Below are 27,172 nucleotides of genomic sequence, written 5' to 3' on the forward strand. Positions count from 1 at the left end.
ATGTCATGAAGGCTCCAGGAACCCAGCCAGTGGTGACATTCAGGTCATGAGGGCCAACAGTGCCACCTTGACAAATCAGCCCTGTTGGGCCCACCCCAGTGGAGCTCCTGGAGGGGCAAGTGGAGGAAAGGGGCAGATACCTCTGGGCTGACGGTGGTACCAGCCAGGTCATCCCAGGACTCCTCTACTTAGAATCAAGTTCTCTTCCGCTTGAGAGGCCCAAGCTCGTTGCCAGGCACCATACCTGGTCCCTGCCAGGCAAAAACCTACCTCCACCTCCCACAACCGAAAGTACTGCCACAGGACCCCTCTGCTATAAATGATCCCTTTTATTGTAAGTAATGCGCAACACTGGCCTGGCTTTGCACTGCAAGCCCTCGGTCAAGATATAGTCAAATAACTATGGCTGCAGGTTCCACAGTTCCACAATAACCATGGCTACACAATCCACAATTCAAACAGACACAGAGCTGGGGTGCAAGGGAGGGGCAGGAGGGCGGCAGAGTGCGGACTGTCCCCAGCCCTGGCCTCTCCATGCGGAGTTGACCCAGGCAGACACACCCCATGGAATGATGAGAGTGACGGCACGGCCCCTTCCCACAGCAAGCCTGGGGCTGCCAGGAAACTGCCCTTCAGAACCTTTGGGCCCAGGTCACCCTGAAGCCCCACAACTTTTTTATCTGGATTAGTTATTAAAAAACAATAAATTAAAATTAAGCAACAACTTGGTCCTGAGGATGCTGAGCCAGCATGTCCACAGTTTTTGGCACAAAAAAATTAGGATCTGTTTTGCTTTTTTGGAGTGCAGGGTTTGTTGGCTTGTCTTCATTTTCAAAACACATTCCCAGTGAGGTAAGACCCCAGGGGTAGAGCTCTGTTAAGAGCCTGAACCTGGGACACAGTCGAGTCAGCCAGCACCGTGCTCTGTATCCTCTTGGGGAACAGGGACTGGGGATGGGGGTGTGGGCCAGGAAGAGTGTGCAGCCAGCAGGATGGGGTTGTGGAGAGGCCGAGCTGCCACACAGCAGCTTTGGTCGAGATGAGGGCCAGGCCCCACCCTGGGCAAGGGCCGAGGTGGAAGCAGGAGCCTGTGCTGTCTCCAGAGGGCAGTGTGGGGTGCAGGGGCTGATAGATCCCCTGGGGGAAAAGGGATGGACACAGGAGGGTCCAGGCCCAACTGGCGCATGCGACACACATTTCTGCAAAACCAGCTGCTTTCATTTTCTCTTCTCTCTCTCGAGGCGTCCATCACCTGTAACAGTCTAGAATTGATATATATAAAAACCATCAAATATGATCTGAGATATAAATTAACAAGTACAAGGCCTCACATTACATGATGTGAAAAGGCTAAAAACAGCGATAGAAACTACATTCATAAAAGTGCATCGTCAACATACAACGAAGGCTTTGGCTTGTTCTGTGCCCGTGGGGATATAGGCATGGCTGGCAGGGCTGCCTGGCACTAATCCCCAGCTCCCTGGAGATGCCCATCCCTGGGCACTGGCTTTTTTTTTTTTTTCCTTTAATGACAACTCCCAAGGAAACTGGGTGTTGAGAGGGAGGAGCTCTAGCAATAGGCACATTTTGGAGGGGAGGGGCCGGAAGAAAGGACCAGCACCCAGGCTGAGGTAAATACGGCCAACTCTAAGCTGCTTGGAGATGCTGTTTCCCCAACCCCTGCTGCCATTCCCCCTCTAGGGGAGGAGCTACAAGGGAAAGGGGCTGAGACCTCAAGGGGATGGGCAAGGCTGGCTATGGAAGAGAGCTGGCGGTTTTGGACACAGCTGGTGGTAGCACATGGGCTTTCCCTTCTACCAGATGGAGTGGGCTCTGGCCTAGCAGGTCACGACTCAGACAGCCTGAGACACCTCCTCGGGCTCTCTGGGATCAGGGCACCAGCCGGGCCAGATGCCCCCACCATGTTGTCCATCTCCCCTTCTGCTCCAGTGGGGAACAAAGACTGGGCCAGGAGCACAAAGGCCACAACCTTCAGCCCTTTCCAATGCAGCCTAGGCCCAAGCCCACAGCAGGGGTACTCAGAACCCAGAGGGCACACACAGTCTCCAGTTTAGAAACTGGGTACAGCGTAAGAGTGACTCCGACTTGTAAAACAGAGACAACTGCATTGACAAAACTGGATCCCCCCTCAGTGGCAGGAGTTCCACATCGCGGGCCCCTGCCTGGGAGAGGCAGGGTCATGGCCACAAGCAGGACAGGCTCCTCCTTCCCTGAATAAGGCAGCATGACATTTGCTTCATTCATCTTTGGTAAAGGACAGGACTGGCAGAGCCAATCTGGGCTCTAGGGGATGGCAGCCTGGGCCTCTGCCTGCCATTGCTAGCGAGTGCTGGCCTTTCCCTCAGGCTTTTGGGAGCTCATCCAGCCCAGAGACGCCCTGGTGGTCTCCAGACATTGGAAGGAAAAACAAAGTAACACTTTGAATGAAAGTAACACTCTTCCTACCCTGGCATCAGTCCCATGCCCCCAGACCCTCTGGGCTTCAGTGCCGATTGCAGTGTCAGGACATATCCCCGAGGGTGGGGCCCACGGCCGCCTTGCACACTGTTTCCAGCCCCTACCCCTCCACACTGAGCTCAGGACACTGGAGCTCCTGGATCTGACAGGCTGGGGGCTCCCAGTCCTGAGGCTGCAGCCACCCCACCCCGGCTCTGAGCCCCAGTGGCGGAAGGGCACAGACCGACACTGGCTGGGCTGCCACTCCATGGTCCACAGCCTTGCCTGGGAGAAGCAGCAACTTCACTGAGCCCTGCAGCAGCCCCCTGCCATGCAGCAAAGGGCAACTGGCAGCTGCGTGGCCGTAAGAGCTCAGTACATGAGCTGTGCAAAGTGGTGTGTGAGCAGCTCCTCAGCTGAAGGTCTCTGGCGAGCCTCCACAAAAATGCGCCTCAGGAAGTCCCGGCCATGTTCAGAGATGTGGGAGGGCAGCTGAGGATTGGTGGGCTGGGTGGCAATCTTGAAGATGGCGGCCATAGCTTCATACTCTGCCCACGGTGGTTTCTCTGTCAGCATCTCCACCACAGTGCAGCCCAGGCTCCTGGAAAGAGAACCCTTTGTCACCCCTCAGCCAGCCCTGGACTCCCAGCTGTCCTGCCCACCACTGCAGAAGGAGGCGCCTTTCTCAGAGCATGCTGAGGTGCAAAACAGGCCAAGCTGAGGCATACCTCAGCTTGGATCCCTGTCCACCTGGGCTTCATGGACCTACACTCACCACACCCCTGGGCACTTCTTGAAATTGGGAAAAAGAGAATCACAGCCTTGATAGAAAGAACTCTACAATAACTGTATTAGCTACCCACAGCTGCTCTAACAAATGACCACAAACTTAAGAGGCAGGAGAACAACAGAAATGCATCATCTTACAGTTCTGAAGGTCAGAGGTCTAAAATCAGTCTCACAGGACTAAAGTCAAGGTGGCAGCAGGGCTGGTTCCTGTCGGAGGCTCTGAGGAGAGAACCTGTTTCCTTGCCTTTCCTGGGTTCTAGAGGCCACCTGCATTTCGTGGCCCATGATCCCCTCCTTGTATTACTCCAACCTCTTGCTTCCATCGTCTCACCTCCTATTAGCCACTCTGACCTCCTGAGACCCTTCTATAAGGACCCTTAATCCAGGATAATCCACCCATCTCAAAACCCTTAACCTAATCCTATCTGCAAAGGCCCTTTGCTATATACAATCACATTTACAGATCCAGGGATTAGGCAGTGGACATCTTTGCGGGGACATTATTCAGCCCACCACAATAGCTTTCCAAAGGGAGAAGCTCTCATGACTTAGGGGCCATTTCAGGGGATAGACACAAGGTTATGTCAAGCAAGTGCAAACTGTCTTGAGTGCTAGGAGAAGGGACAGAAACCTGCTCCTATTGAGAGACTGGTCCAGGCCTTCGGGCCTTCAGAGTGGATCTTGCTTCCTTAAGAGATTTAGCAAACATAAGGGATGTATGTTTTCCATGGCCTAAGTTCCCAACTCTAATGGAGTGTGCTTTGATCTGAGGTAAAAACACCAGCCATCTGGTGTGTGTGCTATTGCACCCAACAATACCCTTGCACACACTGCAGCCTGGGCCCTGGGCGCATTCCCTCCTGCCACACCACAAAGTCCCCAGGGTGTGTTCCTAATGGAGGGCCACTACAGCCTGGGTGGGAGAAGGGGTTCTGCATGTCCCAGTGCTCACCACACGTCTGCTTTCCTTCCATAGCCCTCGCCGCTGATCACCTCAGGGCTCATCCAGTAGGGTGTGCCAGTGACGGAGCGCATGCCCGTCCCCGACATACAGATCGTCTGCAGGCGTTTGCTGGCCCCAAAGTCCCCCAGCTTTACATTCCCAGCAGAGTCTCGGAGGATGTTGGCTCCTGAGGCATGAAAGGGCAGAGGCTGCAACCCTGGACCCTCTTGCATTTTCTCCCATCCTCTCCACCCCCAGGTCACTGAGAGCTGGTAGAGAGGGCGGGGCTACCACTGAATTAGACATGAACTGCAAGGGGCAAAGGATTTAATGAAGGGGAATCTCAGATCTACCACACAAATGACCATCTCCATGGTCAACATGTAGAGGCAATATTTTCCCATATTGCTCAACCAATCTTCTCACCAGTTCCTCAAGGAAACAACTGGGGTCCCATTTTTCATAAAGTTCAGAATGGTTAAGTGATTGGCCCCTGCAGGCACTCAGTGGTAGACTTGAACCCAGGTCCTGGGGACTCCACACATCCTGGCCCTGCTCACCCTTAATGTCCCGGTGAACGATCATGTTGCTGTGCAGGTAGGACATGCCCTCCAGGATCTGCCGCGTGTACTTTCGGGTCACGCTCTCTGTCAGAGCACCATAAGCCTTCAACTGGTCTTTCACCGAGCCCTGGCAGCCACAAGGAGTCAGAGGAGTCCCCTCAGGGGAGGGCTAGTGGAGGGGCAAGCCCATTCCAGCCCCTAGTATGGCAGCAAAGGAGTGATTTGTTCAATTCCTATTTGGCTGTGCAGGGCATTTTGCCAGGAGCTGTCACGCACTTTGGAAAAGAGAGTACCACAAGTCCTTCCCAAGCAGCGTGCCACCCGAATCCAGGAGCAGAGAGGCCTCTCTGCTCCAGATGAAGGCTGTATTTACTGGACAGTGGGCCAGCCCTGCATGCCTCAGGGGAGGGCTGGACCTAGGACAGCTGTCATCTCATACTCCCACTGCAGCCTGAGACGGGGCCCTCCTGACTCCAAGTCCCACCATCACCTCACTTTGCTCCTCTGGGCCTCTGGAGCCTCAGGTGTTCAAACTCCTATCCAAGGTGACCCCTATCCTGCAGGCCCCAGCTCCCAGGTCAGGCCCTATTTTGTGTATGTCTCACATGCATTCAAGGGGCACGTACCCCTGGCATGTACTCCATGAAGATGGTCAGGGTCTTCTCAGCACGGTCCCGCAGACAGCCATAGTACTGCACGATGCGCTCATGCTGCAAGTTCTTTAGCAACTGGATCTCGCACTCCAGAGCACTCACTTCCTAGGGGAGGGGTCAGTGGTCGCCTCAGCTCTCAGGGCCCCAGTTCTGCCCGCTTGGGTTCAGCTCAGCTTGCCCTAGTTAGTGGCCTCACAGGGGTCTGCCTTGGGAACTGCAGCTGGAGAAAAGGGGGACTCTCTTAACTGTCTAGCCCTCGGCCACAATGCTGGGCAGGCCTTGGGATGGTGGCACTCCCATGTGTGGAAGGAGGCTGGGAGGTGAGAGAAGGGGCTGTGGGTGCTTAGTTAAGGTAACTGCTGTTTGTCCACTCAACTTGAAGTGTCAGCCACGCTGAAAGCTGAACTGCAAAGCCAGGCCATATGATTCCTCCTTTAGAGCTGGACCAAGTAAAGGAGCCCCACAGCTCCTTACTGGGCTGAGGGCTGGGGAGAGATACTTGTCTGGGGGAGGGCAGGGAGTCCCCTTTGTGGCACAGGTTATCACCTCTCAGTTTGGGTTACTTGGTACTTTGGCATCAGCTTAGTTCCTTGTACCGGATCCCTCCCACCAGGTGCTTGGTGCTCTTCAGACCACAGTCCTTTCACCCTGTGGCTGGTGCCAGGATGGACAGAAAGGGAGTTTGGGAAGAATAACAGAGGAAGCAACCTACAGCATCTCAAGCAACTACTCTGTGTGGTAAGACAAGCATTTCTGTTGAAAGGAGGGAACTGGAAGTCAGACCATGGGGAAAGTGTACCTTGCTTGTCTCAGGACTGTCTGGGTCAAACTGGACCTGCTTGGAAGCAAGTTCACGTCCCGTGTCCACGTCATAGCACAAATAGACCCTGCCGAAGGCACCCTGGCCCAGGAGCTTTCCCCGGCGCCAATTGATGGGGGCACTGGGAGCTACAGGAGAGCAGAAGGAAAGAGTTACTTTGTGTACATTATTTAAGAACATCCCCTTCATTCTCCAGTAATAGGGCCTCTGGCTCAGGCTCCCCCTCACCCACCACCATCACATCTTCTCTTAGAAGAGCATCTCCACCACAATCTGGAGCAAGCCCAGAGCCCTAGTCACTCGGACCTGAAGTCAGAGTCCTAAGAAGCAGAGGATTGGCTGAAGTCATGGTTAAATGCTCTTCTGCATTGATAAATACATTTCCTTCCAAAGCCCCTAAATATCTTAATATGGCAGGGATGAAGGGTGTGCTCTTCCCTAGTTTAAACATGGAAAAACTAAAGATCAGAGAGGAGAAGAGGCTCGTCACACAACAGTGGAGCCAGGCTTCAGGCACTCCAAGGCTTATCCCGTGCGGTGCATGTGGGCCAAAGCCACCACCTGCTGAGCCTAAGGGTCCAAGGGGCCCAGCTGCTATGCCCCTGTAGCTTGTCTGAGACCGCCTTGGCAGTCTCCTCCTAGCCAGGGACAGCTCCTCACACTTGGTTGCCACATTCCTCTCCTGCACAGAGAGGGCATTCTCGCTGTCTGCACTCCGCAGGCGCCCACGGGGGTCCAGGTATTGCACAGCCAGACCCATGTTCTCGCCATTTGTGCTCAGGGAGCGGCTGGAGGGCACCAGGGTGAACAAGTTGCCTTGATGACGCCGTATTCGGGGAAATGTTCTTCTGCCTGAAAGGGTGCAAGGGCCAGAGTAGAGCAAGTCACACCCCAGGCTACAAGGCTGAATGTACAAACCAGGTCTGAGCCAGAAGTGATAGATAATACCAGCTCCAGCCCATCCTGTCCACCCTCCCACCTGACTCATTCCACAGAGACTGCTGTCCCAAGCACTCTAAGAATCAGGACAAAAGCAGAAACTAGGAAGTAGTCTGGTTCAGGGAGATCCGACCAAAGGGAAGGTGCATGGCTGGCCCGCGGGCTCCCAATTGCTTGGAAGGCCAAGCCATACCCAAAGGCACCGATTTCCTTGCATCCTACTCCTTACCCCTCTGCAGAGCCCCAGGCCACCTGCTGCTGTGGGGCAGAAGAGGGTATGGGAGAGATGGTGCCCCTGGAGCATACCATTGGCTCGAACCAAGGTCAGAGTTCCCAGTGGCAGCATCCTGGTCTACAAATACTATCTTCCCTGTTTTTGTTTTTTTCCTGTCTCCCATGCCTCAAGTCTGAGCCACAATTCCTCAGGAATGAAGGAAAATACAGGCATTGCATGGATGAGCCCACCCTCCTCATGGCGGCTCGTCCTTTCTTGAGGCAGCCAGCAGGGAGCAGATGAAGGAGCACTCACCATCACTGTAGTCCTTGTGGTGCACAGACACATGGTAGCGGCGGGGGTAGGTTCCACCTTTGACCCCTTTGTCATAGAGCTGAGTTTCCCGATCTGAGTAAGATGGGGGAATCACTGGCTTCTGGGTAGGTCAATGTGAGCCACTTAAGCCCCCAAGCCCCCAAGTCACCTAAGACCTCAAAGCAGCAAGCCCAAGGAGAGCTACTGACTCAGAACAGTTGAAGCAGAGCCACCTGAGGCCCCACCCAGACACCCTGCATTGCCCACCCAAGCTCTGTGGAACTCACCTGAGTATTCCTGTCTGTTGTCAGGGAAGCTCTGGGCACGGGACATTCGTGATTTCCGGAAGGATGGGCTGGAGAAAACAAAAAGAAAAAATGGACTCCCTGCACATTTCTACAGCAACCCAGCAGGGCATCCAGGCAGTCTCCCTTTCTAATCCCTGCCACAGCGTTAGGTGGGGGAAGCAGATTTTGCGGGAAACAGCCCTTTCCTGAGCCCAGCTCCTGCTTTCTCCACTCTCCCTTCACTAGTCTGTGACCCAAATTTGACAGCACCCTGAGTGGTAAATCTCCCCCATCTGACCCAACTCCAGCCTGGCTGCACAGCCTTCTCCCTCCTTGGCCTTTCTTCCCACCTCTGTAACAGGAAAAGAGCTCCAAGAGAATCCTTTGCCCAGGGAGTAACAAAAATAGCCACAGCATCATCGTTTATAGGTTGCTGCTTTCTTACCTATTTTCTAAAGTGAGTTTTTTCTCATTTAATCCTCAGAACGCTCTGAGGTAGCAAATATACCATATAATAAAAATAACATAATAGCAGATCCACTTGTTGAGCAGCTATGCCGTTTCTGAGTTCACAGACACCCCTACAGATTAGGCACACACAGTCCTATTTACTTGCTCAAAGACAGAGCTAGGAAGACAGGGCCAGACCTTTTTTTTTTTTTTTTTTTTTTTTGAGACCGAGTCTCGCTCTGCTGCCAGGCTGGAGTGCAGTAGCACAATCTCAGCTCACTGCAACCTCCACCTCACGGGTTCAAGCGATTCTCCTGCCTCAGTCTCCCAAGTAGCTGGGACTACAGGCACGCGTCACTGGCCAGGATGATCTCGATCTCTTGACCTTGTGATCCACCCGCCTCGGCCTCCCAAAGTGCTGGGATTACAGGCATGAGCCACCGCGCCCTGCCCCAGACTTTCTTTTGAGATGGAGTCTCGGTTTGTCACCCAGGCTGGAGTGCAGTGGCGCAATCTTGGCTCACTGCAACCTCCACCTCCTGGGTTCAAGTTATTCTCCTGCCTTGGCCTCCCAAGTAGCTGGGACTACAGGCATGTGCCACCATGCCCGGCTAATTTTTTTGCTCTTTTTGAGACAGAGTCTCACACTGTTGCCCGGGCTGGAGTGCAATGGGGCGATCTCGGTTCACTGCAACCTCTGCCTCCTGGGTTCAAGTGATTCTCCTGCCTCAGCCTCCCAAGGAGCCGGGATTACAGGTGCCCACCACCAAGTCCAGCTATTTTTTTTTTTTTTTTTTTTTTTTGCATTTTTAGTAGAGACAGGGTTTCACTATGTTGGCCAGGCTGGTCTCGAACTCCTGACCTTATGATCCACCCACCTCGGCCTCCCAAAGTGCTACGTTTATAGGTGTGAGCCACCACGTCTGGTTTTTTTTTTTTTTGCATTTTTAGCAGAGACGGGGGTTTCCCTATGCCTGTCAGGCTGGTCTCGAACTCCTGACCTCAGGTGATCTGCCTGCCTCGGCTTCCCAAAGTGCTGGGATAATAGGCGTTAGCCACTGCGCCTCAAGGCCAGACTTTAAATCCAGGTCTGTGACCCCAAAGTCTACGTTCTTGCTGCTAAACCAGGCATCTTTCTTTCAGCTTAATCACCACCATCCCATTTCGGAGATGGGGAAACTCAGGAACAGAGAGGTTAAAAGACTTGTCTGAAGCCGTTCAACTTATATTTGGTGGAGCTGGGACTGCATCTAGGTTTGTCTGACTCCAGATCTCATGCCCCTTCCCAGATCCCATGAAGGGAAGATGAGAGCCCTGAGCCCAAGTCAGGCTGGACCTCAAGGAAGTAAGTCCAGGTCATTCACAATGAGAAGAAAAGAAAGTACTGTAGGGACAGAGGAAAAAACCCAAGAATACAGAGGCAGGTAAATTTAGCTATCTTTCCCAGCATCCACCTGAATGGCCCTTTCCCTTATGCAAGAGTGCTTACTGGCCTTTTGTGGGGGCCACAGGTTTGAAACTCTCAAGGCAGTGGCACAGGGGGGCTGCCCCCTCGTTTCCCAACTACTACACCTTCTGTAGTCCTCTTCTCTCCCCTTTCCCCTCCAAAGCTTAGGAGATAGTCCAAAGCCAGAGTCAATCCCTGTCTTGGCAGAGCCCTCAGTCTATGACAGCAAGCCCTGGCACTCCTGCCTGTGTCTTCTTACTCCCCTGGTTGGAAAGCAAACCCCAAACAAGGCAACACATTGGAAACTAAGTAACCATAACTGTATTCTATGATATCTAAAGGGAAGACAGTGCTCATCAGTGCTCAGGTCTATTAGGCAAGACAATGCACAAATTTAGCCACAGTCACAATATCACTACCCAAATGAACAATTAATCAGTTACACAAAGTAAAAAAATCCCCAAACCTGCTCCATAGCCTCTGAACACAGTCCTAAGGCCAGACAGAGCTGATCAAAAGTGCTCTTGGGCATAATGAGGCAGAGGCAAGGGAGTGGCAAGATCAATGTCAAGGCCTCTCCAAACATACCCTTTCTGTTTGGTATGTAAAGGACATCACTTGTTTCCTCCCAAAGTTTAAGAAGGAGATATACACCAAGCAGGTGGCGTGGTACACTAGGCATTCTGGATATTCTGTTTTTGGGTTTCAGTTTCTTACTCCACCAAAAACACTTGGAATAAAAAATGGTGGTAAAACAATGGATGAGAATTTAGTTTTTCCCCTAAAACACTGACAGTCTACTCCTTCTCAGTTCAGATTACAGCAGTGAAGCCAAAAGAATGAGAAAGGCATATATTACGTGGAAAGTCAAAACATGTAAAGCAGTTAGAATAACAAAGCAAGTACTTAATAAATGAGCTGCTACTTTATGAGCTATTATTACATTCATTTAATTATGCAATCATAACATTCTGGTAGTGTTTGGGAAATTTCCTAGAAGCATAATGCTTTAACCCTGGGTCTGCAGAGCTAACTCTTCTTCCTCAACCCATCAGTTCCAAAAATGCCTATGCATTACCCTCCAAGCCACCCACAGTCCCATACCTGTCTGCTGACCTGTCCAAGGATTGGCAGCTTCCAGACAAGGAATTTTCTGCACTGCTCAGGGGATCCAGCATCTGTAAGACAAGTCAAACAATGAAGCCACACCCCCCAGCCCCAATTCCCCCCAGTGACCCAGGTTTTATGGGAAGGGCCAGCAAATGGGCTTTTTGTCAAAATATGAAAGTGTCCTTTTTCTCCCCCATGCAGTGGGAAGAATGGTTAGAAAGGTACCATCCTCCCCCTTAGTTTAAAAGGCAAGTTTCCAGGAGGGAGAAAAATGCTTGGCTGGCATCCCAAGGAGCTCTGGCAGGAGAGCAAAGCAGAGGCTCTGCTTTTCTTGTTGGCATGTTCTTGGCTCACTAACACTGGAGCCTGGCGCTGGAGATGGTACTACCCTGCTGAGCCTTCCAGTGAGTTTGGGTGGCACCATAATGCTTCTGTTTACACTCCATAATTTATAATTTACAAAGACAAGTATTGCCTCATTTCACAGATGAGCACTACAGGCCTAGAAAGGTTAGAAGACTTGTCTAAAGTCATAAAACTAGTTAGTGCACAGCTGATACCAGAACAAAAATGTCCCAGTTCCTGGTCCAATGCAGAGGTAATAGATAACTAAATATATTACAATATTTCTCTGGCCCCTGGTCAAATGCAGCAACAAAAGGCCTCTGGAATCACTTTTTCTCCAATCAATGTCCTGAAGGTCCTCCCTTTCATTTTCGCTGCACAAAAGTGGGGGTGGGGGTGGGGGAGCGGTCTTCAATTTCGGAATATTGATTATCCGAGCTCCAACATTAAACATTACATAGGGGCCAGGCTTGGTGGCTCATGCCTGTAATCGTAGCGCTTTGGGAGGCCGAGAGGGAAGGATCACTTGCACTCAGGAGTTCAAGACCAGCCTGGGCAATATAGTGAGATCTTGTTTCTGTTTAAATATTTTTTTAATTAACTAAAAAAAAAATTACATAGGGAAACAAAGTATCAGAATTATGAAAACTCACTAACGACCTCCATAAAATTAGTTTCCAACTCAAATATTTTTTCCCATTTAATACTAGGGTCCATCCCCACCCATAATTTCAAATGCTTTAGGTCATGCTGTCATATATGATTTTTTAAAATCTGCCAATCAAGGCAAATTCATTGCAAAGTAAAACTGCAAATGTTGCTAAGGATATAGCATAGCCAAAGTGGATGAAACCAACATGGGAGAGAACTGCTTTCAATCCATCCGATGGGTATTTGGCAAATTTAGACCAGTTAACAGAAAAAGACAAAATGGACAAATAAATAACAGGGCAGGTGTGGTGGAAGAAGAATACCAAAGATTCACGAGAGGCCTTGGGGAAAACTGCTGAGTCCTGTGAACGCTCTTGTAAAAAATGACGTTCTTTATGTCAGAAATCAAGCAGGGAGTGAAGGATGTTACATTGTGCTAGCATTTTGTTGTTGTTGCTGTTGTTCGAGACAGGGTCTCATTCTGTCACCTAAGCTGGAGTACAGTTCACTGCAGCCTGGGCTCGAGTGATCCTCCCACCTCAGCCTCCTGAGTAGCTGGGACTACAGGCAGGTGTGCCACTATGCCCAGCTAATTAAATTTTTTTTTTTTAGAGTCAGGGTCTTGCTATGTTGCCCCGGCTGGTCTTGAACTCCTGACCTCAAGCAATCCTCCTGCCTTGGCCTCCCAAAGTGCTGGGATTACAGGTATGAGCCACTGCGCCTGGACTGGCATAATTTTTGTTGGAAAAATTAGGCCAAAAAATTAACATGAATCATGCTTTGTTCATTCTAAAAATCAGTAAATAGATGCAATTACTTAAACCTGATTAAAGAAAAAACAAAATAAACTTATCATACTTTCACTTTTCAATAAAGTCACACTGGAATATTCTTTCATTACATACGATCCAACGTCTATTCCTGCTAAGCAAATTTATCTCAAATAGCCTGTTACCAGGAGCAATTCTCTTCAGCTAAAGAGGCAGGCACTGGGGGAGGACCTTGGTAATCCCCAGCCACTGCCTTCCTTGGCCTCTTTCTGAAAGTCTGTCCTCACTAGGAGTCAAATCCTCCCATGCCTTCCAGGGCCATGCAGGCAAAGTTAAAAAAGTGAAGTGGGCAGATTATAGGACCATGGAGAGGGACACAGACTGAGGGCAATCAAGCTCATCTGCAATCTTTGGGATTTTACACCCAAGTCACCCCTAAAACAGCTGATATCCAGAAGTGCCCTGGTTAGAGAAACCAGAAAGGGTGGTCAGTAAAACGCCCAAAAAGGAAATCTGCAGCTAAAGGCACTCCAGGTCATTATTCCAAACATGAATTTATCTGGAAGGCAGGAGTACAGAAGAAAGAAGAATACAAAGGGCTTCTCATAGCCTATATAGTTTGAATAATGAAAGAAAAGTTAACGAGAATCAGTTTTTTGTAAAATCTCCCATGTGACAGCACAGGCCTTCTGTTGGATATTTTCCCCTTAAGAAATTTCCCCCTCTCAGGCCAAATCCCAGAAAGTATAAGAGCAGCCTTTTCTTTTACAATCAAAGCAAGTTTATTGAAAAGACCAGAATGACGCTAGAGATCTCACCCTTGCTGAGTTCACTAAGCCAAACTGCCATTTGCATCAAGTAAGCCACCAGTTTAAAAGTTAGCCACTAAAATGGCTGAGCCACTGTGGTACACACCCTAAGGTGATCGCTCCCTCTATCAATTAGTCCCAAAGAACTGCCTTTCCCTTTAGTGCAAGTAGAACCTGTGATGTGCTTCTTGCCAACAGACTATGGCAAAGAACACAGAACATTCATTCCTATGATTATGTGATTTTTATGACTCCATCTTTGCAGACTGGAGCAAGAGATTCTCCTGCTGGCCTTGAAGAAGCTGCCATGTTGTGAGAGGGGCCCATGGCAAGGAACTCCAGGTGGCCTCTAGGAAGGGAACTCAGAGAAGCCCTTAGGTGACATTCAGAAGAAAAGAGGAACCACAGTCCTACAGCCACAGAAACTGAATTCTGTTAATAACCATCTAAGCTTAGAAGAGAGCCTCAAACTCAAGAAAGGCAGGCAGCCTGGCTGACACCTTGATTGCAGTTTTGTGTGACCCTCAGCAGAGGACCTACTTGAGTCATGCCTGGACTCCTGACCCAGGGAAACTGGAAAATGATAAATGTATATTGTTTTAAGCCTCTAGGTTTGTGGTAATTTGTTATGGAGCAATAGATAACTAATACAACTGTCTACCATCATAAATGGTCAGACTAACCAATCCTACAGTGTAATTTTGATATGGTTTACTCCCTATCTTTCATCAAGTAACAGTATAACTAAAATATATCCAATGAAAAACATAACCTGTCACTGTAGAACCAGTCATATGTTAAAACACTACTGAAATGAGCTGGGCATGGTGGTGCCTGCCTGTAGGAACAATGAGAGAACCACGATGAAGGAAAATCTGTTAAATGCTCACCCCAACAGCAAGGAGACTATGTAGTTTAGATCCTTTAGATCCCATCTTTGGCAGAAATTGTTATTTGGCCCTTAAAAAGGGACAATCCATATTTGGGCAGGCCTAGTTTATAAAAGAGCTTTCAAATGTGGTTCATGTCCCTCAGTTCTGCACTGTGACAACTGAGAGCCCCTTGTTATGACCCTGGTCTGCTGATACAGGCCATGGGCATATCCCAGCCCCCCTATACTCACGCACTGCTCGCTGGTCTCTGGGATGAACTCCCCCTCACTGTTGATGCTGGTGTAGGACCCCTGCCGGGCAATGTGCTGCTGCCGCTCAGGAACATAGCCAGGGGGAGGTGAGCTTCGGCCAGGGTTCTGGGAGCCTAGAGCACATAAAGGAGGCTTTCAACAACAGAGCCCAGGGTGTGTGGCCCAAGAGGAGCAGGCATGGGGCCAACTCAGAGACACTAGGCCCTAGAGGTCAGGAATGTGACTCAGATGGGTCATGGCACCAACGTCCAGCATGTGCCAGCTCCCTCAGGCAAACAAAGTCCCTTCCTAATAGGAAACAAACTCCAGAGATGGAGCAGGCACTACGGCATATCCGACCTAAAAAACCTTGGCACAAAACAGAAACCAGAATAACCCCTATGAGACCAATTTTAGCTGGCAATCAGACTAGCTTTTTAAAAAATTCTTATATATAATTACTCCTTCATAATGTCACCATCTTCCTCTAGAGCACTAACATCATTTCCTCCCATCCGCTCAATGCATCAGCTTAGTCCTCTTTAGTTTTGGGTCCCAGCAATATTTTGAGAGTGGGGACCAGGGAAAGGTAACTGAATATACCTGTGCATTTCTCTCTGCTGCCCTGTTCCCCCAGCCAGTATCTCCCCTTATTTGTTCTCTACCTGTATCAGGTAAAAAGACCCTCCTGATGGACTGGTCAGGATCAAAAGGCAGCCTTCTCCATTCCTACCCACTCCCATACTTTCTGGTTTAAGAGTAATGATATCGTGGCTGGGCGCGGTGGCTCAAGCCTGTAATCCCAGCACTTTGGGAGGCCGAGACGGGCAGATCACGAGGTCAGGAGATCGAGACCATCCTGGATAACATGGTGAAACCCCGTCTCTACTAAAAAATACAAAAAACTAGCCGGGCAAGGTGGCGGGCGCCTGTAGTCCCAGCTACTCAGGAGGCTGAGGCAGGAGAATGGCGTAAACCCGGGAGGCGGAGCTTGCAGTGAGCTGCACTCCAGCCCGGGCGACAGAGCGAGACTCAGTCTCAAAAAAAAAAAAAAAAAAAAAGAGTAATGATATCACTTTTTTTTTTTTTTTTTTTTAACTGAGACAGGGTCTCGCTATGTTGCTCAGGCTGGTCTGAGTAATGATATTATCTTGCATTTATGTGGTGCTTTACTTTTTGTTACACATTCACAGTAATTAACCTCATTTGATTTTCAACATCCCTACAACAGAGGTTTGGCAAATATTTTTTGAGTGCCTGTTAAGTGGCAAGCATTCCACAAGGTATTTTTATAACATTTGTTACTTCACTTAATCCTTTCAACAATCCTGAAAGCTAAGCATTTGCTTTACTTAACAGAGGAGGAAATGGAGACTCAAGGAACTTAAATCTTAAAAAAAAAAACCCAAAACACCCAAAAACAATTATTTATGCTTTACAGGTAAGAGACTATAAAACCAATTTACAGGTATTTTCACCACATCAGCTTGTTAGATGAAATGGTTTATCATCCTAATGTTAGTGAATGACAGAGGTGTGCAGAGACATACTTTGTAAGTCATTGAGGAATGCTTTTCTGCCATAAGGGAGTTTGAGTCCAATAAATCAGGTCCTCCCTTCTCCTAGCCCAAGAGCTTTTTCTGACTGGCTGTGTTGCTTTCCATGATCAGAGGAGACAAAAATGAAGCCAAAAGTTTGCATCTTTTTTCCTTCCTAAGCTCACCAGACAAACCAGAAGAGTCAATTTTCAGAAGGTTTAAAAAAAGCTTTAACAGTACCCACACAAATATTTCTCGTAGCTTCAAAACTTAAACATAGGACTCTTATCCTGAACCCTTTTCCTGTTCTGAAGGGAACAAATTTATCCTGTTGTTTAGAAAACCAGAGACACAAGAGCCCTCCACTCCCTTATCTACCACCCCTTACCTCTCTCCCACGACCCAACAATTCCCAGACACCAGGAAAAGCAGAAGTACCATCCCTCAACAATGCAGGCTACTTTCCTTGCTGGCCGGTTTCTCCAGTGTAGTTCAGGGGCTATAGCACTAGGTTTTCTGAAATGGAACTGCAGGCAAGGTGCTCTGTGGAAATGGCTAAGGAAGCAAGAGAGACCAAGTTTGGTAGTTGGAGACCTTGGGAAGCACCTGACTCATTCTATTCTGTTTTATTGTTTTGTTTTGTTTTCAGAGACAGGGTCTCACTATGTTGCCGCGGCTAGTCTTGAGCTCCTGGGCTCAGGCAATTCTCCCCGTTCAGCTACAGGAAGGTGCCACCATGCCTGGCTTCCCTCCTTTCTTCATGATAGATCCCTAGTCCAGACAATTTTAGATGGAAAATCTGAGATACTCAGTTTTAGTTTCACGTATGTGTGTGTGTAAACATGTTTATACATTTATGTATATATATATATATTTCCTATCGCTCAAAAGCTCATGTGTGACCAGGCGCAGGGGCTCACACCTATTATCCCAACACTTTGAGAGGCAGGAGAAATGCTTGAGGCCAGGAGTTTGAGACCAGCCTGGGCAACATGGTGAGACCCCATCTCTACAAAAAATATTTTTAAAATTAGCCAAGCACACACTTGTGAACCCAGCTACTTGGAAGACTGAGGCAGGATGACTGCTTGAGCCTGGGAGGTTGAGGCTGCAGTGAGCCATGTCTGGACCACTGCACTCCAGCATGGGTGATGGAGCGAGACCCTGTCTCAAAGACAAAACAAAACAAAAGCTCATGTGGAGCCAGAAGCACTCAGCCTGTGCCTGGAAGTAGAGGTAGTGTACCAAGGACTAAGCATCTATAGCAGAGGGTGCTCAAGAGCCCAGTCCAGGGTCTTACAACATTCTGGAAAAGAGGGTGGGCCTGACAGACATGGAGTTCAACAAACTCCCTGAACCAGAGAGACTACCACTATTTCAAAGGCCCTCGGAAGGAAGAAAAATACTTAATGGGGAAAAAAAGAATGTCGGGGAGTCTTGCTCTGTGTGTGTGTGTGTGTGTGTGTGTGTGTGTGTGCACTTCTAGGGATGGGGTCTTGCTATGTTGCCTAGGCTGGTCTCAAGCCTTGGCCTCCCAAAGTGCTAGGATTAAAGGCATGAGCCCCCATACCTGGCCAGAGGGTTTCTCTTTGAAATACATTTTCTAAGAAGCTTGAACTATTGTTTTTCAATGACCTTCAAGAAACTGACACTGACTCTTTTTTTTGAGAGAGAGTCTTGCTGTGTTGCCCAGGCTGGAATGCAGTAGTACAATCTTGGCTCAAGGCAACCTCCACCTCCTGGGTTCAAGCAATTCTCCTGCCTCAGCCTCCCAGGTAGCTGGAATTACAGGCGGCCGTCACCATACCCAGCTAATTTTTGTATTTTTAGTAGAGAAAGGGTTTCACTACGTTGGCCAGGCTGGTCTCGAACTCCTGTCCTCAGGTGATCCGCCTGCCTCAGCCTCCCAAAGTTCTGGAATTACAGGCATGAGCCACTGGCTCTTTAATTCTTCTATATTAAGTTAGCTGTTCAGAACATATGGTTCATGTGGTTGTGCTGAATACATTTTGATGAATTCGCTACTGGATTGGTATTGGAGAATACTTCCAATCTCCTCTTGGACACATCACCCCAGCCTCCCTCCAAGGATGTCTCTCTGGCAGGAAAGCTAACATGGAGTCCTCAGTAATCTGGTTTCCCCACTTGACTCCAGAGCAGAGGCCAGAAACAAAATTGCTCTGAAAACAGGCATAGAATTTTGCTGGATTTCCTGTCTCAACATCTCACTCACAGGGTAGAGGCCACCAATTCTGAGATAAAGTGGTATCTGAGCCATGCCTTTGAAATGGTCTCAAACAGCCCATGGAAGATAATTTGTCCTATTTTCTAAGCCCTAACAGAAACTAAAGTTACTCTGAGTGTAAATTTAGGGATATTGTACCGTGAATTAACAGAGCAATAAAATCAGCCAAGGCAGTATTTTTTTTCTTAAAAAATGTTGTCACCTCTCATTTAACCCTTACTACTAACCCTGCAGTGGTGGTGCATTATCATCACCCACATTGTGCAGAGGGAAACCCAAGCCCCAAAGCCATAAAGTGACTTAATGGTGGGGCTGAAGAGAGAAAACAGGCTTTGTGACTCTCACACAGTTCAGTGAAGGCAATTTGGGGATACAATTTATTTCCAAAAAGGGTAGGCATGCTGCTCAACACAGTGGCACAAGACAAAACTTCTCCTTGACCTGGCCAGGCCATCTGTTCCCCATGAGTAATCCCTATGGAGGATGGAGATCCCATTCACAAGGAAGTATGACGGCCTGCCAGGTGTGGGAGGGAGGCTAACGTGGGGACAGCACAGGGAAAGCACAGTGCCATGTTTCTTTCTTTCTTTGGAATGCAGAGGCATGTTCATAGCTCACTGTAGCCCCAAACTCCTGGGCTCAAGGGATCCTCCTGCCTCAGCCTCCCAAAGTGCTAGGATTACAGGTATGAGCCACCTCCACAGTGCCATGTTTCATGCAGCTCAAATTTAGGGTTGTTTTCTCCATGATCATTTGGGAGTCAGAGGCCAGGGATATAAAATGCCGCTTAGCCAACAGAGGGCTTGGAGGCAAAGACAAGATGGAGGTTTAGGGGAAATCTGGACCAAGGAAACTACTCCACTTTCCAGTGACCCAGACCTCACACACCCATGTACCTGGCTGCTTCCCTTGCTACTGTAACACAAAATTCCAGCGCAACTGTGAAAAAAGGATGGTTTTCCTAAGCCCTATCATGCCACAAAACACAGAGAGAGCACTATTTAACCCTTTGCTTATAAAAACTAGCCTACTGCCTGCTTCCTACTTTTAGCTTTGGATGACATCTTGGTAGTCCACAAGTTCCGTGGCAGTTCAGTCCACATGTCAGCAACATTTGTCAGCAGCAGAAGCAACTCTAAGGAGGAAGCAAGGTGCGTGGAGAAGAGACTAAGCTTTTAAATTAGATATACATGGGTTCAGATCAGGCTTTGCCACTCATTAGCTAATGATCTAAGCTCTCACCTCAATTTCCTCAATTGCAAAAATGGGGAGAACTATCTACCTCATAATTTCTTTTGGAAGTTATAAATGTGCTGGCACAGGTATATATCTACATAACCCTATCTCACGGCAGGAACTCCGTAGAACCCCATTTGTACCCTTCACTCTATGTGGCAGATATATGGGGTAGGTGCAAGATGGATTCCACCCTTCTAGTGTGCCTTCCTGTAATTCAGAAGCTAATTGGCTAAAAGCTGTATTTCTAAGACTTTCTTTAGGTTCAGCCAATCACATGCACTTCTGTGAGATTAACAAGCTTCCTGTTATTTCTGAGCACAGTCACAGAAGCCTTTGGTTTTTCTGCCACAGTGTTAGCAGAGGTCCCACACCTGGTCTCCAGCTGTGCTGATGCTGACAGACAGGTGTGGACCAGAGCTGAGGGGCAATGGACTTCTGGACCGGTGGCTTCCTGATTACAGAAGAGGGAGGATGCTCTGTGGTGTGTCTTAACCTAGAGCCTGCTTCTCTTTCTTCCCTCATTGATTCCATAATCCACACTGTGCACATCTGGCTTATGGAATCTCTTCTTCCTGAAACTAGCTACAGTGGGTTCTCCTCTGCGCAACTGAACTCTGACCAACACACTCTGGAGCTGTATTATACATTTTAACTAGAACAAATAAAAATGTCTCTTGTAAGGGATTGATTGGAGAGAAAGAAAACCTCTTATTTATGAAACCTCAGACACTGGTCCAAACTATGCCCAAACAGGATGAAATGCCCTGAATCTGTTACATGGAGTGTCTGGGGTGAGACTTCCCTGGGATAAAATATCCATGGTCCCCCTGACACCTGTACCCTCCTTCATCAGTTGCACTGAACTCTCCCCTGGTTTTACAAGGTGGAATGGGACTAGCTCACATGAGACCAGCACTACAGACCCAGGAGGGCCTGGGGGGAAAAACAGCAAAGGTTCTCTGAGCTTTTATTTCCAGCCAGAGACTTTCACTTTTTCCAATCCACACTGCGCCTGCAGAGAGCCAGCCTTGTTATCTGATGGGCTATGTGCCAGGGGCTATTGTGCACAGGCCCACAGGCTGGAGCAGGAAAGGGAAGTCTCCCCAAACCAATGGCTATCAGAGGAACCAAATGGAAAAACCAGGAGTTGGCAGAACTGCTCCAGGGCATTTTCAGTTTTGTTTTTAAATCTTCATTTCAGAAACTGGGAGCCAATGGAGATACACAACAGCAGTTGAGAGCAACTCAGACAGGGAGCTGGACAGGATAGGATACTGGACCATAAACTCACTAAAGGTTACATATTTACCAGCAGTGATAGCAATAAGCCAGACAGCACAAAGCACAGTGCTATGCAAAACAGCTCATTCCGTAGGTCTCAGAAGGCTGCCTAGGCAGGGGTCACAGGCTTTCTTGGGACACCCTTCCCTGGTATTCCAGCCTGAACTTGCTCCTGCCTCACTGGGCCATCTATGCCAACAGGCCCATCTCAGCACCACCTGAAGCAAAGGAGCACAGTAGCAGTTCCACTGTTAAGAGGCCCACAGCTTCCCAAGAAGGCATTTTACACAGAAGGAGAAGAGTGGGGTTTAAGCTGCCAGCTATCCTCATTCGTCCCAGTGAGCGCTAGCTCTCTACCGGCCTCCTTAACCCAAAGAAGCGGAGTCAAAGATAAACTCTCACCCTAGGATATGGTAGGTTCTTTTGCTTTGTACTCTGACTTAAAGCTGAAAGACAGGCTTTCAGATTCTAGCCCTTCTCATAGAAGAACCCTAATCAGGAAGCTGATGCAGTCAGGAAGTTGTCTCTGCAGGGAGTTCTAGGGCTTTGGGTCAATGTTAATGTGCAGGTCATTGCAAGTATAAAGAGATAGCTTTTTGGCCACCAACTATTTTGTAAACTCCTCTCTCTTCAGGGACAGATGAGATGGGGAGAGTAATCAAATATTTTTTTCTTTCTCAATAGAAAATCTTAACTAATATTCACCCATATGCTCACAGTGGACCACACTCTGTAGAACACAGTAGTGGGAAGAATTTCCATAAGACCCTAAGAATATCTTCTACGTTTCAACTTTCAAAATTCCCATTTTATTTTGGAGCCGCTACCACCATCAAAGTTTCTGATCTCATCTAGCACCATAGAACTTATAGCAAGGAGGGAAAAAAACCTTTGGAGATGAAAGAAGCTAATCATTTTGTTTTCAACTGTATGGTCACTACCCCTGCAGTCCTGGTTTCTACCCTTTCAAATCCGTACTAGGACTGGAAGCTGGTCCTGCGCACTGCTCTCTGTTTACTGCCCAGTTGTCGCTATAAGCCACCCTCATTCTTTCAACATTCTTTCTTGTCCTCTGCCTGAATTTTCCCTCCTCGTCTCTCAAGAGGCAGAGGGCTCCTCTCTTCCTTGCGAGAGCATTATAAACCGTCTACCTGGACTTGATTCATCTCCTTGATTCATCTCCTTGAGCAGGAGTCAGCTCCCCCATGGTCTCCTCTTCATCACCTGTAACCCCTTCTTTTCAGCTGTCTTTATCCCTCCCTTCATACACTTCCTCATATCTCTAGCCTAAAAACATCCTGGGCTGGGCATGATGACTCATATCTATAATCTCGGCACTTTGGGAGGCTGAGGTAGGAGGATCGCTTGAGACCAGGAATTTGAGACTAGGCTGGGCAACATAATGAGAACTCATCTCTACAAAAAACAAATTAGCCAGGTGTAGTGGCAAGCGCCTGTGGTCCCAGCTATTTGAGAGGCTGAGGCAAGAGGACTGGAGGTGGAAGCTGCAGTGAGCCATGATGGCACCACTGCACTCCAGCCTGGGTGACAGAGAGAAGGGGTTCTGCCATGTTGCCTAGGCTGGTTTCGAACTCCTGGGCTCAGGCAGTCCACCCACCTTGGCCTCCCAAAGTGCTGGGATTACAGATATGCACCGCTGCAACTGGCAGGCCCACCATTTCACTACCAAACTCCTAAAAAACCTGATTGCCTCCACTCAGGGGTTGGAGTATGGCTTGCCTCACTATGGGACAAAGTGGCAAGATAAGGACAAAGACAGAGTGAGAACTGAGGCAAAAGCACTTAACAAGACGAACTTAGACCATACAGGAGTCAGAATGCAGCAGGAACAAGTTCTTTTTTTTTTTTTTTTTTTTGACACGGAGTCTCACTCTGTTGCCCAAGCTGTAGCGCAGTGGCACAATCTCAGCTCACTGCAACCTCCACCTCCCAGGTTCAAGTGATTGTCCCACCTCAGCCTCCCAAGTAGCTGGGATTACAGACGCGCACAACCACACCTGGATAATTTTTATTTTTTTATTTTTTTTGAGACAGAGCAAGAGTCTGTCCAGGCTAGAGTGCAGTGGCACCATCCTGGCTCACTGCAACCTCTGCCCCCCAGATTCAAGCACTTCTCCTGCCTCAGTGGCCCGAGTAGCTGGAATTACAGGCACCTGCCATCATACCTGGCTAATTTTTGTCCGCCTTGGCCTCCCAAAGTGTTGGGATTACAGACATGAGCCACTGCACCCCGCCGACAAGTCCTTTAGTTGAGGCTTGGTTACATGGCTTAAGGGCACTACCCAATGTATCAAGGAAAAATATTGCTTGAGCTTCAAAGGTAGGTAGAATTTCCATAGGCCAAGGTATGAGAGACGATATCTTCAGGTAGGGAAATTCCACCTGCCTGCCTGGTGATCTCCCCACAGGGAGATTAAGTCTTTTGGATTAACTCATTACTTAGTAGGGTTTTGTTTGTTTCTGTTTTGTTTGTTTAGCATGAACTAGTTTAACAGACTAAATGGCCTGAAAAAAACCTGGAATTCAAGGTATGCATATTATGATGGAAAAAACAAATGGTAAACATGATACCTGGCTTGACATATTTGAAAAACTGTCATATGGGAAAGATTTTATCTGTGTTTATTTGCTGCTCAAGAGAGCAGTACTAGAATCAGTGGGTAAAGTGAGAGAAAGCTGATTTTCTTTTTTTTTTTTTTTTTTTTTTTTTTTTTTTTTTTGAGGCGGTGTCTCGCTCTGTCGCCCGGACTGGAGTGCAGTGGCCGGATCTCAGCTCACTGCAAGCTCCGCCTCCCGGGTTCACGCCATTCTCCTGCCTCAGCCTCCCGAGCAGCTGGGACTACAGGCGCCCGCCACCTCGCCCAGCTATTTTTTTTGTATTTTTTAGTAGAGACGGGGTTTCACCGTGTTAGCCAGGATGGTCTCGATCTCCTGACCTCGTGATCCGCCCGTCTCGGCCTCCCAAAGTGCTGGGATTACAGGCTTGAGCCACCGCGCCCGGCCGAGAAAGCTGATTTTCAATCCAAAATAAGGAAGAATTTCAAATAAATAAACAAGTCTGGAATTTGATTGGGCTACCCTGCACTTCCCCATCAACGCAAATGCTGCAGTGTGAACTGAGTAGCCCGCTTGCTGCAGAATCACTAAATATTCACATGTATGTAAATGATGATGGGAAGAAGGCAGCAGAGGAACCCGGTGGAAGGCTGAATTGCTAAGGCTTACTAACCAAGGACTTCTTTGACCCCATTTCTATTGCTAGGACTTTTCCAAGTCTCTCATGCTAGACCTTGACTCCTGTCTCTGTTTCCCTTCCAGAAAGTCTTATCTGTACCAGCACACAGCAAGCACTCAGACATCTGTGAATGAAAAGAACAGGTTTCTGTCTCTTACCCTTGGTCTGTCCTTACCAACCTGGCTGGTTCTGTGTAAGGCCTTCTCCCCACACTCCTAATTTGCTTTCCTACTTCTCTGGTTACTCCTTTTCTTTGTCCTTCATAGGCTCATCCTCTTCTAACTGGCCACTAAGTGTTGGGTTCCTAAGGCTCAATCATGGACCCTCTTTCCTTCTCATTCTATAGTCTCTGCTTAGGCACTCTCCCCTGGGCCCATGGTTTCAACATAACAATTTCCAATATTTTTTCACTAGCCCTGATTTTCTCCCCTCTGAGCTAGAGATCTATATATCTAACTGCCTCTCTGATATCTCCTGTTGGCTGTATCAGAGGCACTTCAATACCAACATGTCTAAAACATTAAGTCTGCCCCTTCCCAGCACCTGGAACCACACTCTCTTTCAATATTCCTGTCTTAGTGAAAGGCGATGCCATTTATTCATCTCCACAAAGCAGTAATTTATCTCCCTCTCTCTCAATATCTGCAAATTATTTTTCTTCCTTCCTTTCTCTCTCTCCTTTTTTTTTTTTTTTTTTTTTTGAGATGGGAGTTTTGCTCTTGTTGCCCAGGCTGGAGTGCAATGGCACCATCTCAGCTCACTGCAACCTCCGCCTCCCGGGTTCAAACAATTCTCCTGCCTCAGCCTCCCTAGTAGATGGGATTACAGGTGCATGCCACCACGCCCAGCTAACTTTTGTATTTTTCATAGAGAGGGGGTTTCACCATGTTGGCCAGGCTGGTTTCAACGTCCTAACCTCAGGTGATCCACCCATCTCGGCCTCCCAAAGTGCTGGGATTACAGACATGAGCCACCACACCCAGCCTCATTTTTTTTTTAAATGAGATTGGGTCTCACTATGTTGCCTAGGCTGAGCTCAAACTCCTGGAATCAAGCTATCCTCCCACCTTAGCCTCCTGAAAACACCTGCAAATTCAATCCAATACTATAGTAATTCTTAAGCCTTTTGGTCTTAGAACCCCTTTGCACCTTAAAACTGACGGCACTTAGCTTTTATTTATGTGGGATGTATCAACTGATATTTACTGTATTTGAAATTAAAACTCAGAAACTTTAAAAACATTTTCTCAGGAGAAACCAGTGGAGGAAAAAATAAATGTTAAGAATACAATCATATACAAGCACACATGCCCTTAAGCCAGTACAGTGATGACATCACCTCAGGCACATGACCTCTGGAAAACTCCACTGTACACTTGTGAGATAACTGAGTGTCATGTCTCAGCATGATTATGAAAATAATTTTGAGGGCCAGGCGTGGTGGCTCATGCCCGTAATCTCAGCACTTTCAGAGGCTGAGGCATGTGCATCATGAAGTCAAGAGATCAAGACCAGCTCGGCCAATGTGGTGAAACCCCGTCTCTACTAAAAATATATAAATTAGCTGGGCATGGTGGCGCATGCCTGTAGTCCCAGCTATTTGGGAGGCTAAGGCAAGAGAATCGCTTGAACCCGGGAGGTGAAGGTTGCAGTGAGCTGAGATCGTGCCACTGCACTTCAGCCTGGTGACAGAGCGAGACTCCATCTCAACAAAAAATAAAAAAAGAAAATAATTTTGAACTCACAGGGTCAAAGGACCCAAAGGACTCCCCAGGATTCCCAGAACACACTTTGATAACCACCAAAACAAAACGCCATGTTCTGTCAGTTTTACCTCTGAAAGTTCACCTGCTCTTTCCCTCTCTCTACTTTACCAGCCTACTCCAAGCCCCAGTTTTCTCTACCTGGACCACTGCATTAGCCTAATGCAGTTCCCTTGTATTCATTCTTGCCCCCTCCAATCTGTTATCCACACTGCAGCCAGATCAATCTTTTCAAAATACAAATATGAACATGTAACACCACCCACTCCTCTTCACTTAAGAACTCTAAAGTAGCTTTTCACTGCTTTCCATGCAATGATCAGAATCTTAATCAGGGTCCACAAGGCTCTGCCTCCCTCCCCAGCTTCATCCTGCCCTCCCCTTCCCCTTGCTCCCAGCTCTCCAGCTATTCAGACTTCTTTCCATTTCTCAGACATACCACACTTCCTCTTGCCATCAGGCCTCTGCTCTTGTAACATCCCCTGTCTGGAACCCTCTTCCTTGTATCCCTTTTGCCTAACTCCCAAATCCCATTCATGCCTAAGGCCTTCCTGGCCCCAAGATCAGGATCAGGTCCCATCCCTTAGTTATAGCCCACCATTTCTTTCTTTCTTTTTTTTTTTTTGAGACAGAGTTTCACTCACTCTGTCACCCAGGCTGGAGCACAGTGTGCAATCTCCACTCACTACAGCTTCAATCTCCCAGGCTCAAGTGATCCTCCTGCCTCGGTCCCCTGAGTAGCTAGGAGTAGAGGCACTCACCACCAAGCCCAGCTAATTTTTGCATTTTTAGTAGTGACAGGGTTTTACTGTGTTGGTCAGGCTGGTCTCAAACTCCTGGCCTCAAGCAATCCACCTACCTTGGCCTCCCCAAGGGCTGGGGTTATAGGCGTGAGCCACCATGCCCAGCCCATTTCTTAGTTATAGCCCACCTGCAGCACCACACACCTTTCAGTCACAGTTTGTAATTATACATTAACTGCATCATAACAAGTAAATGTCAGTCTTTCCATGGATTGCAAAGGCCACAGGGACAGGGCCTGTATCTTTTTTGCTTCCAATATTTCTGGCACATAGTAGATATTTTGGTAATTACTTTTTTTTGGAGATAGGGTCTCGCTCTGTTGCCCAGGCTGGAGTACAATGGCACATTCATGGCTCACTGA

At 48.3% G+C, this 27,172-nt stretch overlaps 1 protein-coding gene across 9 annotated transcripts in view; it reads right to left on the reverse strand.

Moving 5' to 3' along the window:
* Nucleotides 1–314: 314 nt before the first annotated feature.
* MAP3K3 (mitogen-activated protein kinase kinase kinase 3) overlaps nt 315–27,172 on the reverse strand; it is a 76,524-nt gene continuing 49,666 nt past the window's right edge. For 2 of the 9 annotated variants that reach the window (XM_033184022.1, XM_033184019.1), the window contains 10 exons: nt 14,686–14,819; nt 10,994–11,055; nt 7,981–8,048; nt 7,694–7,786; nt 6,886–7,077; nt 6,205–6,353; nt 5,379–5,510; nt 4,750–4,879; nt 4,199–4,376; nt 1,478–3,058 (listed from right to left, as the gene is read on the reverse strand). In XM_033184022.1, the coding sequence (XP_033039913.1) occupies nt 2,830–3,058; nt 4,199–4,376; nt 4,750–4,879; nt 5,379–5,510; nt 6,205–6,353; nt 6,886–7,077; nt 7,694–7,786; nt 7,981–8,048; nt 10,994–11,055; nt 14,686–14,819 (1,367 nt within the window). In that variant the 3' untranslated portion in view covers nt 1,478–2,829. Of the gene's footprint in view, nt 3,059–4,198; nt 4,377–4,749; nt 4,880–5,378; nt 5,511–6,204; nt 6,354–6,786; nt 7,078–7,693; nt 7,787–7,980; nt 8,049–10,981; nt 11,056–14,685; nt 14,820–27,172 lie in introns of all 9 variants that reach the window. The other 7 variants (XM_033184021.1, XM_033184017.1, XM_033184018.1 and 4 more) reach the window with 4 other exon arrangements.

This window comes from Trachypithecus francoisi, unplaced genomic scaffold (assembly GCF_009764315.1).
Source record: "Trachypithecus francoisi isolate TF-2019V2 unplaced genomic scaffold, Tfra_2.0 Lachesis_group20, whole genome shotgun sequence".
NCBI lineage: Eukaryota > Metazoa > Chordata > Mammalia > Primates > Cercopithecidae > Trachypithecus > Trachypithecus francoisi.